The sequence below is a fragment of the Capricornis sumatraensis genome, chromosome 10 (genome assembly GCF_032405125.1).
Source record: "Capricornis sumatraensis isolate serow.1 chromosome 10, serow.2, whole genome shotgun sequence".
NCBI classification, from domain to species: domain Eukaryota; kingdom Metazoa; phylum Chordata; class Mammalia; order Artiodactyla; family Bovidae; genus Capricornis; species Capricornis sumatraensis.
In genome coordinates, this window is record NC_091078.1 from 52,622,074 (window position 1) to 52,639,541 (window position 17,468).

At 43.6% G+C, this 17,468-nt stretch overlaps 1 protein-coding gene across 6 annotated transcripts in view; it reads right to left on the reverse strand.

Moving 5' to 3' along the window:
• Window positions 1-17,152, reverse strand: part of DYNC1LI1 (dynein cytoplasmic 1 light intermediate chain 1) — a 53,982-nt gene extending 36,830 nt beyond the window's left edge. For all 6 annotated transcript variants that reach the window (XM_068981995.1, XM_068981994.1, XM_068981993.1 and 3 more), the window contains exons 1-2: window positions 17,003-17,152; window positions 16,737-16,810 (exon numbers count right to left, since the gene is read on the reverse strand). In XM_068981995.1, the coding sequence (XP_068838096.1) occupies window positions 16,737-16,810; window positions 17,003-17,148 (220 nt within the window). In that variant the 5' untranslated portion in view covers window positions 17,149-17,152. The remainder of the gene's footprint in view (window positions 1-16,736; window positions 16,811-17,002) is intronic.
• Between the last annotated feature and the right edge of the window lie 316 nt (window positions 17,153-17,468).

Sequence of the window (17,468 nt, forward strand, 5' to 3'; positions counted from 1 at the left end):
AGAAAACAAAGGTAGTGATCAAAGAAATCAAAGACAACACAAACAGATGGAGAGATGTATCAGGTTCTTGGATTGAAAGAATCAATACGGTGACTATGTCTGTACTACCCAAAAAGTGGAAGTGTCAGTCGCTCAGTCGTGTCTGACTCTTTGCAACCCCATGTACTATAGCCCACCAGGCTCCTCTGTCCATGGAATTCTCCAGGCAAGAATACTGAACTGAGTAGCCATCCCCTTTCCAAGGGATCTTCCCAACCAGGGGATCGAACTCAGGTCTCGCACACTCTAGGCAGATCCTTTACCACTGAGCCACCAAGAAAGCCCAAAGCAACCTACAAACGCAATGCAATCCCTTTGATATTACCAATGGTATTTTTCACAGAATTAGAACAAAAATATTTTAAATTTGTATAAAAATACAAAAGACCTCAAATAGCCAAAACAATCCTGAGAAAGAAGAACAAAGCTGGAGGAATCAGGCTCCCTGACTTCAGACTAAACTACAAAGCTTCAGTAATCAAAACAGTATGGTCTGACACAAAACCAGCAATATTGATTGATGGACCCAGAAATAAACCCATGCACCTGCAGTCATCCAATCTATGACAAAGGAGGCAAGAATACACAATGGAGAAAAGACAGTCTCTTCAATAAGTGGTGCTGGGAATACTGGACAGCTACATGTAAAAGAATGAAATTAGAACACTCCCTAATACCGTACACAAAAATAAACTCAAAATGGATTAAAGACCTAAATATAAGGTCAGACACTATAAAACTCTAAAAAGAAAATACGGGCAGGACACTCTTTGACAAACTCTAACAAGATCTTTTTCAACCCACCTCCTAGAGTAATGAAAATAAAAACAAAAATAAACAAGTGGATCTAATTAAACTTAAAAGCGTTTGCACAGCAAAGGAAACCATAAACAAGATGAAAAGACAACTCTCAGAATGGCAGAAAATATTTACAAACCAAGCAACTGGCAAAAGACTAATCTCCAAATATACAAACAGCTCAGAACTTCCCTGGTGGCCCAGTGACTAAGACTCCACATCACCAATGCAGGGGACCCAGGTTCGATTCCTGGTCAGGGAACTAGATTCCACATGTCATAACTAAAGATCCCAAATGCCTCAGTGAAGATCAAAGATCCCATTAAGATCCAGTGCAGCTACAGAGGAGCTCCCCGCCAGCCACGACCAGAGAAAGCCGCTGGGCAGCAATGAAGGCCCAGAAGAGTCAAAATAAACACATTACTACTTTTAAAAATTAAAAACTAAATAAATGCTAGAGCGAGTGTGGAGTAAAGGAACTCTCTTACACTGTTGGTAGGAAAGCAAACTGGTAACAGCCGGTAGGAAGAACAGTGACATTCCTTAAAACACTAAAAACATTAACTACTCCATGATCCAATAATCTCATTCCTGAGCACATACCTGGAGAAAACCATAACTCAAAAAGAAACCTGCTCTCCAAGGCTCACTACAGCTCAATTTACAATAGTCAGGATATGGAAGCAACCTAAGTATCATCAACAGAGAAATGGATAAAGAAGACATGGTACATATGTACAATGGAATATTACTCAGCTATAAAAAGGAATTAAATCATGCCATTCGCAGAGACATGGATGGACCTAGAGACGCTCGTACAGAGTGAACTCAGAAAAATAAATACCACATTAACACATATGTGGAATCCAGAAGAACGGTACAGATGCATCTATCTGCAAAGCAGAAACAGAGACAGACATAGAGAACAAACACACGGACACCAAGGCGGAAGCAAGGGTGGGATGAATGGGAAACTGGGACGGACACACACACTGCTGTGTACTGACAGGGAACTAATGAGAAACCCACTGTACAGCAGAGGGGACTCTACTCACTGCTGTGTGGCGACCTAAAGGAGAAGAAACCAACAGTACCTATGGACAGCTGTGTGTGTACAGCTGGTTCCCTTTGCTGTACAGCAGAAATTACCGCCTGACCTGCCTCCTGAGAAACCTATGTGCAGGTCAGGAAGCAACAGTTAAAACTGGACATGGAACAACAGACTGGCTCCAAATCAGGAGAGGAGTACGCCAAGGCTGCATATTGTCACCCTGCTTATTTAACTTATATGCAGAGTACATCATGAGAATCGCTGGGCTGGAGGAAGCACAACTTGGAATCAAGATTGCCGGGAGAAATATCAATAACCTCAAATATGCAGATGACACCACCCTTATGGAAGAAAGTGAAGAAGAACTAAAAAGCTTCTTGATGAAAGTGTAAGAGGAGAGTGAAAAAGTTGGCTTAAAGCTCAACTTTCAGAAAACTAAGATCATGGCATCCGGTCCCATCACTTCATGGCAAATAGATAGGGAAACAGTGACAGACTTTATTTTTGGGGGCTCCAAAATCACTGCAGATGGTGACTGTAACCATGAAATTAAAAACGCTTGCTCCTTGGGAGAAAAGCTATGACCAACCTAGACAACATATTAAAAAGCAGAGACATTACTTTGCTAACAAAGGTCCATCTAGTCAAAGTATGGTTTTTCCAGTAGTCATGGATGGATGTGAGAGTTGGACTATAAAGAAAGCTGACTGCTAAAGAATTGAAGCTTCTGAACTGTGGTGTTGGAGAAGACTCTTGAGAGTCCCTTGGACTGCAAGGAGATCCAGCCAGTCCATCCTGAAGGAAATCAGTCCTGAATATTCATTGGAAGGACTCATGCTGAAGCTGAAACTCCAATACTTTAGCCACTGGCTGTGAAGAACTGACTCACTGGAAAAGACCCTGATGCTGGGAAAGATTGAAGGTGGCAGAAGGAGATAACAGAGGATGAGATGGTTAGATGGCATCACCAACCCAACAGACATGAGTTTGAGTAAGCTCCAGGAGTTGGTGATGGACAGGGAGGCCTGGCGTGCTGCAGTCCATGAGGTTGCAAAGAGTTTGACACAACTGAACGACTGAACTGAAACTGAAAAATTAACACACTGTAAAGCAACCATACCCCAATAAAAATTTTAAAATAGAAACAAGTAAATAAAATAGATAACCAACAGGGACCTAGTGTATAGCACAGGGACCTCTGTTCAACATTCTGTAATAACCTAAATGGTAAAAGAGTTTGAAAAACAATACACACATGTAGATGCATAACTGCTTCATTCTGCTGTACACCTGAAACTAACACAACCTTGTTAACCAACTACACCCCAAATATAAAAATTTAAAAACCCATAACCTACTTTGGCCACCTAATGCGAAGAACTGACTTGCTGGAAAAGACCCTGATGCTGGGCCAGACTGAAGGTGGGAGGGGAAGGGGATGACAGAGGGTGAGATGGTTGGATGGCATCACCGACTCAATGGACATGAGTTTGAGTAAACTCTGGGAGTTGGTGATGGACAGGGAGGCCTGGCGTGCTGCAGTCCATGGGGTTGCAGAGTCAGACACGACTGAGCGACTGAACTGAACATGTTTAGATCAAACTATATCATAATCAAGTTATTTTCGCATCCTCATCCAGGCACTGGGCACCTTTTTCTGTAAGGGGCTAGACAGCAGTAATTTAGGTTTTGCAGGTCACACAAGGTCTCTGTCACATATTTACCTTTGGGTTCCGCCTCCCCAACTCTTCAAAAACGTAAAAAACAAACACCATTCTTAGATTGCTAGCCATAGAACAAGCGTCTATAGGCCAAATCCTGTCCTAGTGGATGGACCAAAAGGAGGAATTCGTTAATCCAATTACAGTGAAATTCTCCACAGCAAATAAGCCTGTATTTCAAATTATCCATCTGAACCTGTTCAAGTAAATCACTCTCTGTGAGCCAAGTACAGGATCCAAGCACTTAAAAGAACTTCAGTTTTACCACAAACCACCAAGAGTCATCAATTCTCACTTCAAAGCTCAAATTTGAACACCAAATCAGGGGAAAAAACTCCACATAAAGTAACCAAACAGCATCAACATAAACATGTGCTCATGATGTTGTTTTATCTCAACAGATCTCTAGTTTAACGCGAGGATGTAATGCCCATAAACTTTTTAATAATCTGATGAATGAATTAAGAACATAAAGACCTAGAAGATGGGACTTCTAGTAACTGTAACCTTGTCCCCATTAGTTGTGTGAACCAGGACAAGTCAGACAATTTCCATTTGCTCCCTTGTCTTCTAAATGGACGTAGTGAAGTCACTCAGTTGTGTCCGACTCTTTGCAATCCCACAGACTGTAGCCTACCAGGCTCCTCCATCCATGGAATTTTCCATGCTAGAGTACTGGAGTGGGTTGCCATTTCCTTCTCCAGAGGATCTTTCCAACCCAGGAATTGAACCCAGATCTTCTGCACTGCAGGCAGACGCTCTACCGTCTGAGCTACCGGAGAAGCCCCTAAATGGAGGGAGAGTGGAGTATAAAACCAGACAATCTCCAATCTTTAAAGTGATGGATTTAAAGTTCTAGGACTATCAGAATCCATACCTTCTTGATCAGTGATATGATGCACTGGGGTTTTCCTTAGACACTGGTGTTTTTTAAAGAAAACAAAACCATGACTCGTGAAAATGAGCGGCTGAAACCTAAGTACACACTGTACTAGGTTAGGAACAACTTGAACCCTTCCCGTGTATGCCAATGTTTGAAGCGTTTACAAACAGTATCTCACATAATCCTTACACTAATCCTCAAAGGTAAACAGTATAATCTGAAAGATTAAGCAACTTGCTGAGGAAGGGTCAGGATTTAAGTCCAGCAATGCTCCTCCACTCTATTCTCTCTGTCACTGTTAGGCAGCAGGTTCTAGCATTCTTCCCTCAGCTCCAGACAGACAGGGGCGAGAAAGGGAAACGTGAGCGGCGCTCTGCCTCCCTCTCCTCCCAGCTTCCTCTCCTGCTGCCGTGGAAGGCTGAAGCACAGCACACTCTCTGCTGGGCACAGGTTGTGTCTCTGACGCCTGCCTTCTGTGCAGAGCTTTGGTTCACACTTCCACATACCTCCGTTGGAAACTTTATGGTCCACAGCATCATGATACTAATCATAACAGAGAATTCCAGCCTGCCATATTCCTTCTTTATCCGGGTAAGACACCAACACTATAAAATGAGCACCTCTGATTTGGCTTTGCATGATGTAAAATGAATTACTGGGCTTCCCTGGCGGTCCAGTGGTTAAAAATCCGTCTGCCAACGCAGGGAGCACGGGTTCAATCCCTGGTCCGGGAAGACTCCACCCGCTGCAGGGCAACCAAGCCCACGCACCACAGCTACCAAGCCTAGAGCTGGCGCTCCACAGGAGAAGACACCACGACGAGAAGCCCGAGCACCCCACCTAGAGAAAGCCCACGCGCAGCACAGAGACTCAGCACAGCCAAAAATGTTTTTATTAAAAATAAAAAATAAATCATCCTATTTCATCTGAAAGCTCTGCTGACAAGAGCCACATGCAGTCACCACCGGAGCTACTTCTGGGCATGGACCTTCCACATGGCTTCCGTAAGTTACCTGGATGACCCAAGCAGGCTGGGGGGTCGGTCTGCTCTTCGGACTGCAAAGAGCATCTCTCCCTTGCCTCAGCCAGCAAAGGCAGGGAGAAGCTACTAACCAGCCACAGGATCTGCAGCCACTGCTTCAAGACCACCTCCCTCCAGTGTGTCAAGGAGTGCATGCGGTGGAAAGCCAACCCTGAATCCCAGCTCAGCTGTGTACCTTCTTCTACAAGACAGGCAGCATGCTCCAGAGTAAAGCACCCAGCGGAAGACTCGAGTAACAGGCACAGCACACCCCATCAGCTGGTCCTAGCCCTACCTGTGAACACCATTCAGCCATCTAGGTGACGGTAAAAGCAAAACTTATCCTTTATCGTTTCTCTCACTAGACCTGAACTGAACAACACTGAGTTTAATGCAATAAACACTCACCAAGGCCAATAAATGCTGATCCCAATGGTATTAACAGTTCCTAGGCTCCAGAGGGTCAAAGTCACCCTAATGCAACAGTTCTTAATGAACAAGCAGACTATGTATTCTACAACTAAACTGCCTTTAAATTAATATGCCGGTTTTTAACCTGCCTACCAGAGAGGCAAAGATTGACATGAACAGCCCCTGGTGTCACCAATGGTGTTGGACAAACAAGTGCTTTCACACACTGATGGTGGGACACGTAGAACAGGACAGCCTTCTGAGACTACAGTTTAATAATGTTCAAGAAGACTCTGAAGATACATACTTTCCATTGGTTGAGTGCTGAGATGATAGCATTAAGTCCTTCTAGGGACAGGTGTGGAGCCTATGAGAGTTTCTCATGCTTTCATCCCTTCCAGCACATATTCAGCTTTGCATATGAAGGAGGTGCTCAGGAAACACCTGTTCAATGAATTCTGATAAATAGCATACCACAGGTTTCCACCAAGCCCTTGGTTAGATCAGTTTTCGACTAAACATTGTTTCTATATAGAAACAACATGGGAATCTCACAGGAGAGAGGCAGATTTCCTTTACGTGATGAGGACTGAAGTCCTTTTACGTGCAGGTGCCATCTGCCACTTCTGTGCACTGTTCATTTTTCCACATATAATAGGTATTTGTGTTCTGAAATTGTCCCAAATGGTAATACTTTAGTTTATTAAATGGAATTTTCAGGGGAGTTCTTTTTAAAGATTCATTGATTGCTGGTTTTATTTAAGATCAAAGGAAATTTTTAAGAGTGGTAAAAGAAACAGCTGAAACTTTGGTTATTCCATTTGTAAAACTGAATACCTTAAACTCATCATATCATTTAGCTTATTAGTACTCTTATTTTGTACTTTATAAACTGTTTCAAGTTCTCCCTTACTAATTAGTAGTTCTCGAGATGACTTTTACTGTCTTAATATTTGATACCGTGAACTTGCTGGTCTGTTCAGGATTTCGTTGAGGACTTTTATTTTGTATTTACTTTTACCTTGTACCCATACTCTGTGAGGAAAGAGAAGATTTTAAGAAGTGCTTTAACAGCTCATGCATGCTGTAAAAGTTATACGTGGCTTATTTTTAGTTAGGCAGAATCATGGAAGGAATACTTTCTAATAGTTGGATTTTAAAAGAATACTTTTTACTGAAGTATAGTTGATTTAAAATGTTGTGTTAGTTTCTGTTATACAGCAGAGGGATTCGGTTACATATATGTGTGTGTACTTTTTCATATTCTTTTCCATTATGGTTTATCCCGAGATCCTGAATATAGTTTTCCATGCTCTCCATAGAACCTGTTGTTTATCCACACTATATACTGATATGGTAGTTTGTATCTGCTAATCCCAAACTCCTGATCTGTCCCTCTCTCACACCCTGTCCCCTGTGGTCACCTTGTTCTCTGTGTTCTCTGTGTCTGTGAGTCTGTTTCTGTTTTGGAAGTAAGCTCGTTTCTGTCGTATTTTGGACTCCACCTGTTGGGTGGTGTCATGTATGAGCACGTGTATCAGGATCATTTCCCCTGTGGTCACCTTGTTCTCTGTGTCTGTGAGTCTGTTTCTGTTTTGGAAGTAAGCTCGTTTGTGTCGTATTTTGGACTCCACCTGTTGGGTGGTGTCATGTATGAGCACGTGTATCAGGATCATTCTCCTTTCGAATGATGATCCCTAGGTCCATCCACGTCGTTGCAAACGTCATTCCATTCTTTTTTGTGGCTGAGTAGTATTGCATTGGAGAAGGCAATGGCACCCCACTCCAGTACTCTTGCCTGGAAAATCCCATGGATGAGGGAGCCTGGTGGGCTGCCACCTATGGGGTCGCACAGAGTCGGACACGACTGAAGCGACTTTGCAGCAGCAGCAACTCAACCTGTGGGAATTTATCCCAAAGATAATACCTGGTAAGTGGAAAATGGGGTGTAACAAGAATAATCTGTTTACCCATCAAGTATAATTTTATGACAGAACCATATGTATTATTCAGTCACTAAAGGGGAATCCATATCCATTACCATACCAAAAAAAAAAAAAACAACCACCTTCTGGTACATTAAAAAACAATCTGATTTCAAAATATAAGGTATGAGCCTATTTTGTTTAAAAAACAAATATATACATAGAGAAAATGAAGACTGATTACCTCCAGGTGGTGAGATCACGTGTTATTTTCATTTTTCTAACTCATAAGTATTTTTTCTCTCTGGCAAGAAACATGTATTACTTTTATCACTTAAAATAAGCAGAAGGTGTGCTACACATCATTTTAGTTCTTTGAATCCCAGGAAATCTGATACACTCTCCCCTGAAAGGCCAGGGGGCTGCACGCTGCCCACAGGCGGCGGGAGGGCTGACTCTGACACCGGGGCCTCTGGGTAAGGGCCCCCACCCGAGCTGCTCGGGACTTCTCACCAGGCCTTCAGCTACAACCACAGGCCCCCGCCGTCCTGCGGTGCCCCCCTCCCCACCCTACTCGCAAAAGTTTCCTCACACACCACCTTTCCCACAAAAATCTTATGTAGTCTGATTAGCAATTACTTCAGATTGACACAGCTGACTTTTTACCATACACCGTGAGTCCTTCCCCACTGGAGGTCACAAGCTCCTGGAGGGCAGGAACCAAGTCCTAGCCTGCCTGGTTTTCTCCAGACGACCCAGGAGAGCATTTTGTGCACAGCAAGCTCTAACAAATGCTTGATGAACAATGAATAAAGAGGTTACCTGTGAGGTTTTTCTAACGGCCACTGCCCTCACTTTATAAACAAAAGAAGGGGCCCAAAAGGCTAGTCCGTGGTCTCTTTCTTTCCTTTTTGGCCTCACCACAAAGCACGCTGGATACAGCTCCCCAGCTAGGGACTGAACCCACGCCCCCGCACTGGAGCACAGTCTTAACCTCTGGACTACCAGGAAGCTCCCTGGCCATTCACTCAATAGGGACACAGTCCCATGCTCAACTTGGATCTTTCCTTTTCCTAACTCAAGGCTCCCGTTCTGCATTTTCAAAGGGTTTTTGCTGATCTTCCTTCATGTCTTATCGCCTGACATCTGTATTTCTCCCACCTCTGTTTTGTTTTTGACAGTAGCTCAAGAAGGAAATAGATGAGCTTCTCTTAACAATTCTTAAACCTGTGTTCAGACTATACCTCTAGCTGGTATAACAATGAACCTTTAAGCAAAAGATGGTCAACATTCATCCAACAGTTATTTACTGAGCACCCATTAGGGGCCAAATATTATTCAGTTAACCAGAAAGCTCTATTAACTGGCTCCTGGCGTTATTGATGAAACTGACACCCATAACATTCTAAAAAGAGGGGCTACAAACTTCTGCCCAAAGGCCACATCTGGTCTGCTGCCTCTTTCTGTAAATAAAATGTTACTAAATACTGCCACCTCCATCCACAAATGTATTCTCTATGGCTGTCTGGGGGCTACAAGGGCAGAGCTGAATAGTTACAATAGAGACCATATGGCTCCCAGAGCCTAAATTATTTACTATGTGGCCTTGACAGGTTGCTGACCATCATAAAATACCAATATGCCACTGGACTCTCAAAACACTTTATATTTGGTATATTGTACAGCAACAGTAACATAACAGCAATAGTTTTGTTAATCCTTTGAAAATTACCAGCCCAACAGCATAGCTGTGACAGCACTGTTCCTTATATCACATTCCTATAAGCAATCACGCCAGAAAACACCGCCCACCGGATAAAAATCTGTTTCTCACAAGTCATACAACTTTGCGGATCTTTAATCCCACTTTCTCTCAGTTTCTGACTAAACAATTTCATTCTTTTCAGAGTCAGCCCTTATACAGAAAACCACTCACTTCCTTGACAAGTTACTTCCCTGAAAAGATCTCTAGTCCAATGTGTATCCTGAGCCCTACTACTTGCAATAATTCAAACATAAAAGAAATGAACTTTATTTCTGATAATGCTCAGTATTTTGTGAGACTCTTTTTTTGGCTGCCTTCATGGGTAAAAAATGCAGACTCCATTTCTTCCCTGAGTGGAATCAAACCGTCCACATATACAAAGAAATACTTTATTATTTTAAACACAATTACACCATGTTTTCAAAACACTTCTTCAAAAATATACAATTCACAAGCTTTACACTTAGAAATAATTATAGAATATCAGAGGAGGTACGACTTCAGAGATCACCAAGTCCAAGTCTCTTAATTTACAGATGAGAAAGGTGAGGCTTACATGGGCCAACCAACTACTTTCATTAATTCACGATGGCCTCAGAACAGGAAGCGATACTAATGTCTCATCTATCAGCCAGGCATCATGCTGGTGTCCAAAGCTACGTATGTATCTTCAGACAATTAATTCAATTAATCGTTATCAATGAGATTTTTTGCAGTGAGGCAGATTACATCAGGAGAACCAAAGAAAGTTCCTTAATAACTGCTAAACATCTTTTACTTTTCCTACAAAGAAAGCTCTCTTTTCTTGAAGAGAGACTGCCCGGTGTATAGATTGAGAATACTGGCTCTGGAGCCAGGCTGCACAGTTCAGAATCCTGACATTGCCCCTTTCTGACTATGGAACCTCAGGGCAATTTACCTAACAGCTCTTTCTTTCCTGATCTTTACAGGGATAATCTCGGTATGTAAACAATCCTAATGTGCCTGGTACACGTAAGTGCCTATAAATTTGTTGCTGTTGTTATTTTCCTTAGGTAGTCTTATCAAAACCATGGTTAAGTAACCCAAGGCACAGAGAAAGTGCCCTCAACAGCAGCTATTAAAATTCATATAACTACAATCACTGTAGTAAAGTTTGATTAAACAGTAAGGGTAAAGAAGAAAAAAGCTATTAAAAGGACCATTTGTAAGTTAAATCCTACTAAAAACATACACACAAGAAGTTCTGCCTTTTAATATCAAGAACAGACAAGTTTACTATCAAAATCTTTCAAGCAAAAATGACTGAATGCTATCGCCAGAGTGTTTGTGGGTTTCACAAGGCGCCAGACGTAAGTGAATGACTTCTTCAGCACAAACACCATGACAACAGAAGCTACATCCTAGAATCCAACAAATATTTGGATTTTACTTTAATTATTAGTATTTTCACTTCAAGATAGCCTTTTTAAAAAGTTATGCAGTAGGAAGAGTAGGTGGCACTTTCTCCCTTGAAGGAATTTCTACCGAAAGTCCAAAATCCTCACTAAAATCAGAGGGCAGGGTCTTTACAGCTGTGTGGCCTTGGAAAACTCACTGAACAGCTCTCTAAAATTCAGTATCTTATCTACAAATCAGCATTAACATCTACACCCCAGTTTGGGGAAGCTGGGAGGAAGAGGGGCAGAGGAGGCAAACTAAGATTTGTATGTAAATGCTTTGAGATATGATCCATCAATCCTACTCCTGGGCCCGTATCAGAAAAAACATAATTCAAAACGACACACGCATGCCAGTGTTCACTGCAGCACTATCTACAACAGCCAGGACATGGAAGCAGCCTAAATGCCTATCAACAGAGCAATGGGTAATGAACATGCGGTGCACATATACGATGAAATACTAGTCAAGTGAAGCCACTCAGTCGTGTCCAAGTCTTTGTGACCCCCTGGATTATATACAAATAGCTGTGAAAAGACGGGAATCGAAAAACAAAGGAGAAAAGGAAAGATATACCCATTTGAATGCCGAGTTCCAAAGAATAGCAAGGAGAGAGAAGAAAGCCTTCCTCAGAGATCAATGCAAAGATAAACAGAGGAAAACAATAGAATGGGAAAGACTAGAGATCTCTTCAAGAAAATTAGAGATACCAAGGGAACATTTCATGCAAAGATGTGCTCGATAAAGGACAGAAATGGTAGGGACCTGACAGAAGCAGAAGATATTAAGAAGTGGCAAGAATACACAGAAGAACTTTACAAAAAAGATCTTCATGACCCAGATAATCACGATGGTGTGATCACTCACCTAGAGCCAGACATCCTGGAATGTGAAGTCAAGCGGGCCTTAAGAAGCATCACTACAGGGGTTCAGGATGGGGAACACGTGTATACCTGTGGCGGATTCATGTTGATTTACGCCAAAACCAATACAATATTGTAAAGTAATTAACCTCCAATTAATATAAATAAATTTTTATTAAAAAAAAAAGAAGCATCATCACTATGAACAAAGCTAGTGGAGGTGATGGAATTCCAGTTGAGCTCTTTCAAATTCTGAAAGATGATGCTGTGAAAGTGCTGCACTCAATATGCCAGCAAATTTGGAAAATTCAGCAGTGGCCACAGGACTGGAAAAGGTCAGTTTTCATTCCAATCCCAAAGAAAGGCAATGCCAAAGAATGCTCAAACTACCACACAATTGCACTCATTTCATGCGCTAGTGGCTTCCCTGGTGGCTCAGAGGTTAAAGCATTTGCCTGCAAGGCCGGAGACTGGGGTTCAATCCCTGGGTCAGGAAGATCCCCTGGAGAAGGAAATGGCAACCCACTCCAGTATTCTTGCCTGGAGAATCCCATGGATGGAGGAGCCTGGTAGGTTACAGTCCACGGGGTCACAAGTCGGATGCGACTAAGCGACTTCACTTTCACGCGCTAGTAAACTAATGCTCAAAATTCTCCAAGCCAGGCTTCAGCAATATGTGAACCGTGAAATTCCAGATGTTCAAGCTGGTTTTAGAAAAGGCAAAGGAACCAGAGATCAAATTGCCAACATCCGCTGGATCATGGAAAAAGCAAGAGAGTTTCAAAAAACACCTATTTCTGCTTTATTGACTATGCCAAAGCCTTTGACTGTGTGGATCACAATAAACTGTGGAAAATTCTGAAAGAGATGGGAATACCAGACCACCTGACCTGCCTCTTGAGAAACCTCTATGCAGGTCAGGAAGCAACAGTGAGAACTGGACATGGAACAACAGACTGGTTCCAAATTGGGAAAGGAGTACGCCAAGGCTGTATATTGTCACCCTGCTTATTTAACTTATATGCAGAGTGCATCATGAAAAATGCTGGGCTGGAGGAAGCACAAGCTGGAATCAAGATTGCCAGGAGAAATATCAATAACCTCAGATATGCAGATGACACCATCCTTATGGCAGAAAGTGAAGAGGAACCAAAAAGCCTCTTGATGAAAGTGAAAGAGGAGAGTGAAAAAGTTGGCTTAAAGCTCAACATTCAGGAAACTAAGATCATGGCATCCAGTCCCATCACTTCATGGGAGATAGATGTGGAAACAGTGGCTAACTTTATTTTGGGGGGGCTCCAAAATCACTGCAGATGGTGACTGTAGCTACGAAATTAAAAGACGCTTAATCCTTGGAAGGAAAGTTATGACCAACCTAGACAGCATATTAAAAAGCAGAGACATTACTTTGGCAACAAAGGTCCATCTAGTCAAGGCTATGGTTTTTCCAGTAGTGATGTATGGATGTGAGAGTTGGACTATAAAAAAGCTGAGCACCGAAGAATTGATGCTTTTGAACTGTAGTGTTGGAGAAGACTCTTGAGAGTCCCTGGGACTGCAAGGAGATCCAACTAGTCCATCCTAAAGGATATCAGTCCTGAGTGTTCATTGGAAGGACTGATGTTGAGGGTGAAACTCCAGTACTTTGGCCACCTGATGCAAAGAACTGACTCACAGGAAAAGACCCTGATGCTGGGAAAGATTGAGGGCAGGAGAAGGGGACGACAGAGGATGAGATGGTTGGATGGCATCATCAACTCAATGGACATGGGTTGGGTGGACTCCGGGAGACGGTGATGGACAGGGAGGCCTGGCGTGCTGCAATTCATGGGGTCGCAAAGACTCGGACATGACTGAGCAACTGAACTGAACTGGACTATAGCCTGCCAGGCTCCTCCATCCATGGGATTTTCCAAGCAAGAATACTGGAGTCGGTTGCCATTTCCTTCTCCAGGAGATATTCCCAACCCAGGGATCGAACCCAGGTCTCCCACACTACAGGCAGACTCTTCACCATCTGAGCCATCAGGGAAGCCCCTGATGAACTCTCAGCCATTAAAAGGAGTGAAATAGCGTCATCTGCAGAGGCATGGATAAATCTAGAGACTCATACAAAGTGAAGTCAGATAGAGAAAAAAGCATGTAATACTGCTTATATGTGGAATCTAGAAATGATACAGATGAATTTATCTGCAAAGCAGAAACAGACACAGATGTAGAGAACAAACCAATCGATACCAAAGTGGGGAGGGGAGGCTGCAATGAGCTGGGAGATTGGGACTGACATACACATACTACTATATACAAGTTATATAACTAATGAGAACCTACTGTATAGCCCAGGGAACTCTACTCAATGGTCTGTGGTGACCTAAATGGGAAGGAAATCTACAAGAGAGAGGGGTATATGTACAGCTGGTTCACTTTGCTGTACAACAGCAACTAACAACAATGTAAAGCAACTATACTCCACTGAAAAGTTTTAAAGTAAGAAAGAAAAGAAAATGTGTTGAGGATGGCTCACACATAGGCAAATATTGCCAGCTTTGAGTCCTTCCACTCCAGGCAGTGGGAGGGTAGGCTGCAGAGCAAGGTAAAGCTCAACTGCCATTTGTGTTCTGGACATATGATGTTTGATCACTGTTCCTGTTTTACATATAAGTTGGAAATGTAAAATCCTTTTAGTCTCAGATTTGGTTTTTTTAAATATGGGACTCCAGAGATCACCATAATTCATATTATGAAAGACATACTAGAGCCAAGCATTCTTTGCCTAGCACCTTCAAACTCATAACAAAGAAAACCACAATCCCCATTTATACATTCTTCTCTTCCACCAGCATAAACTGAAGGCAGCCATAATACATGATGGTAAAATGTGATTAAAAAAATCTTTAAGAGGTATTCCAGAAAATTAAACCTGGTTATGTAATCAGTATAAAAATCTGTTGTCAGCTTTTTCCCACAGTTGAAAAGGACTTTGATGAAATCCCAGTAGAAATAGTACCCCCCCAAAAAAATTTTTTTTAATTATAGACTTGCATAACTTTGGTATCAGGTGGAGCTGGAAAAGCTCATATAAAAGGAATCTATTCTACAGCAGAGAAGATATAGAACAATCTATTCTAAGTTTGGAGGGATGGAAGTCTAGGGCCTCTAAGTATATTCAGTCTTTGACGCAAAGACAAGTTTAAAAAAGGGTTTAAAACGCATGGTGCAACCTCAGTGCAAATTAGACACATCAAGAAATGAACAAAGCGGTCACTTTTGTTTCACTAGAAACAGAACCATGTAAGTAACACCTAATGCACTAAGGATTAGTTGGGAAGAACTTCTAAAATGAAAACAAAAATCAGGATCTTATCTTAACAGCAGCAGCATTTGAAAAGAAGTCTTGAGAGTATTTAAAAATACAACCCACCTCAATGAGGTCAAGCTGTGTTAGGCACATTTTAGTTTAAGCACGTAATAGAAATTTGTTTAAGCTAGTAGACTGAAAACATCTTCTGGATTTTTTTTTTTTTTTGCTTTTGGATTCTGTCTCTGGCCTATATTAGCACTTATGTAGGTACTAACTCAATTTTTAAAATAAAAATATTTTCTAATCCACTTAAGAGATTCACAATAAGTCATTGGGCTGTTATCAGTTCACAAACATTATCTCACTCAGTTGTCCCCATAGTAAGTAGGTATTATTTCTATAATGTCAATTTTAAGAAAGAAGAAATTGAGGGTCATAAAAGTCAAAGAAACTGCTTCAGATCATAGGACTAGTATGTGATAGGGCCATGAGGGAACCCAGGTGAATCCGCAGTAGATACTTTCAATCACATTAAAAACAAAGGTAATACTAATTTTTCAAATAGCTTCATTAACTTTAATTAACGTCAAGAATCACACTGCAGACTGGCAGCAGTTTATGAAAAATAATGTTTTTATTTAAACATTCCCATTAAAAGCAGACCCTGACAAATAGATTTGAATTCTGTTTCCTTTCCTGTTTTTAAATGCACATAAAAAGTCTTGAGGCATCAATACCAAAGTTTTAAAATTTAACCGTCATCTTATGAGCCAAACCAAATCTTCACATCGAAAGAGTATGAAAGAAATGTCTCCTCTAAATGACTTTGGAGCTAAGCCTGCAAAAATGTGAACCTGTGAATTGTTCTCCACGTCCGCCCGCACTCAGTAAAGAAACAAATACCTAACTCCCGGAGAGTAGAGGGGATATAGAACAATCAGGACACATTAGACCATTTCTCCTTATTACACCCATCTGGCCAAAGGGGCTGAACAAGAGAGCTGTTTACTGCCCTATAGGTGTCAGTGAAAAAGGCAGCTGCAACACGAGCCCATTGTACCTATAAAAACTGACTCAAATAAGAATATTTATCACAACTACCAAGTCTTTCTAGCGTCTGTCAATTACACAAAGAGCTTGCTATTAAATATTGATGGCATGCTATTTGCAACAGAACTCTGGCGAAGAGCCTCCTGCTACCAATTTTTGTTATGAAAGAAAAACCGTCCTTATTTTCGACGTAAAGCCCAAGCCACGAGCTCTCTCCGATGGGCTATCGCATTGTCCCTCCCAGGGGAGGCTGTCAGGGCCACCCCCACACACACCCAGGGGAGGAGACGGGTTCTGGGGAGGGCGGGTCCCTGCAGGTCTCGGGGCAGGGGTCCCAGTCTCTCTCCTCCCCAGCTGTCAGCGACAGGTCGGAAGGTGGGGCGGGGCCCGGCCAGGCAGTCCGCACAAAGCCAGCCAGAGCGCGGCGGGCAGACGCGGACCCAGGCCCGGGAGGACGCCGCGCAGGGCGGAGCAGGTGGGGGCACTTACCCAGCAGCAGCACGTTCTTCCCCGCGGGGAGTTTGGAGCGCGAGCGGGTGGAGACCTCACTGAGGATGCAGGACCTGGCGGGGAACAAGGCTCACGCTCAGGCCGGGGCCCCGCGCCGGAGGGGCTGCCCCGGCCTCCACGCCTGGACGGGGGCGGCCGAGAACGCGGCGGCCTGGGCCGGGCGCCGAGCCCCGGCGGGCACGCGACCCTGGACCATCCCCGGGCCGGCGTTGCCGGTGGGGACCAGGGAGGGGTGCGAGCCTTACCAAAGGTTCTGTCCGTCCTCGTCGTCGCCTGCCGCGGCGCCGCCGTTGCCCGACGCTAGCTCGTTGGCCAAGGGGCCGCCTGTGTAAGTCGCGGTTATTCCTGGCGGACAGGAACCGAAGGAGCCGACTCGCCCCACGGCCGCCATCTTGGTCGGGAATCACTCCGCTCCCGGCAAAGCTGAATGAGCGCGGCGGCGGCGGCGGGAACCCGGATATGGAGCGTTCGGCGCACGGGAGCGGGGCGGGGCCTGTGGGGGTGGGACCCAGGCTCTGCAGGGACTGAAGGAGTAAAGAGAGGGCGAATTGCGCGTGCGCTGCAGGCTGACCGGCGCGGCGGGGATGCGCCTGCGCAGGTGATCCGGCCGGCCGCCCTGCCGCAGCGCCAGTCCTAAGCTCTGCGGGTTGTTTGCCGCCACCGCCACCCCCACCCTTCCCGCAGTCCTGGGCTGCAGCCGGGCGCCTTGGG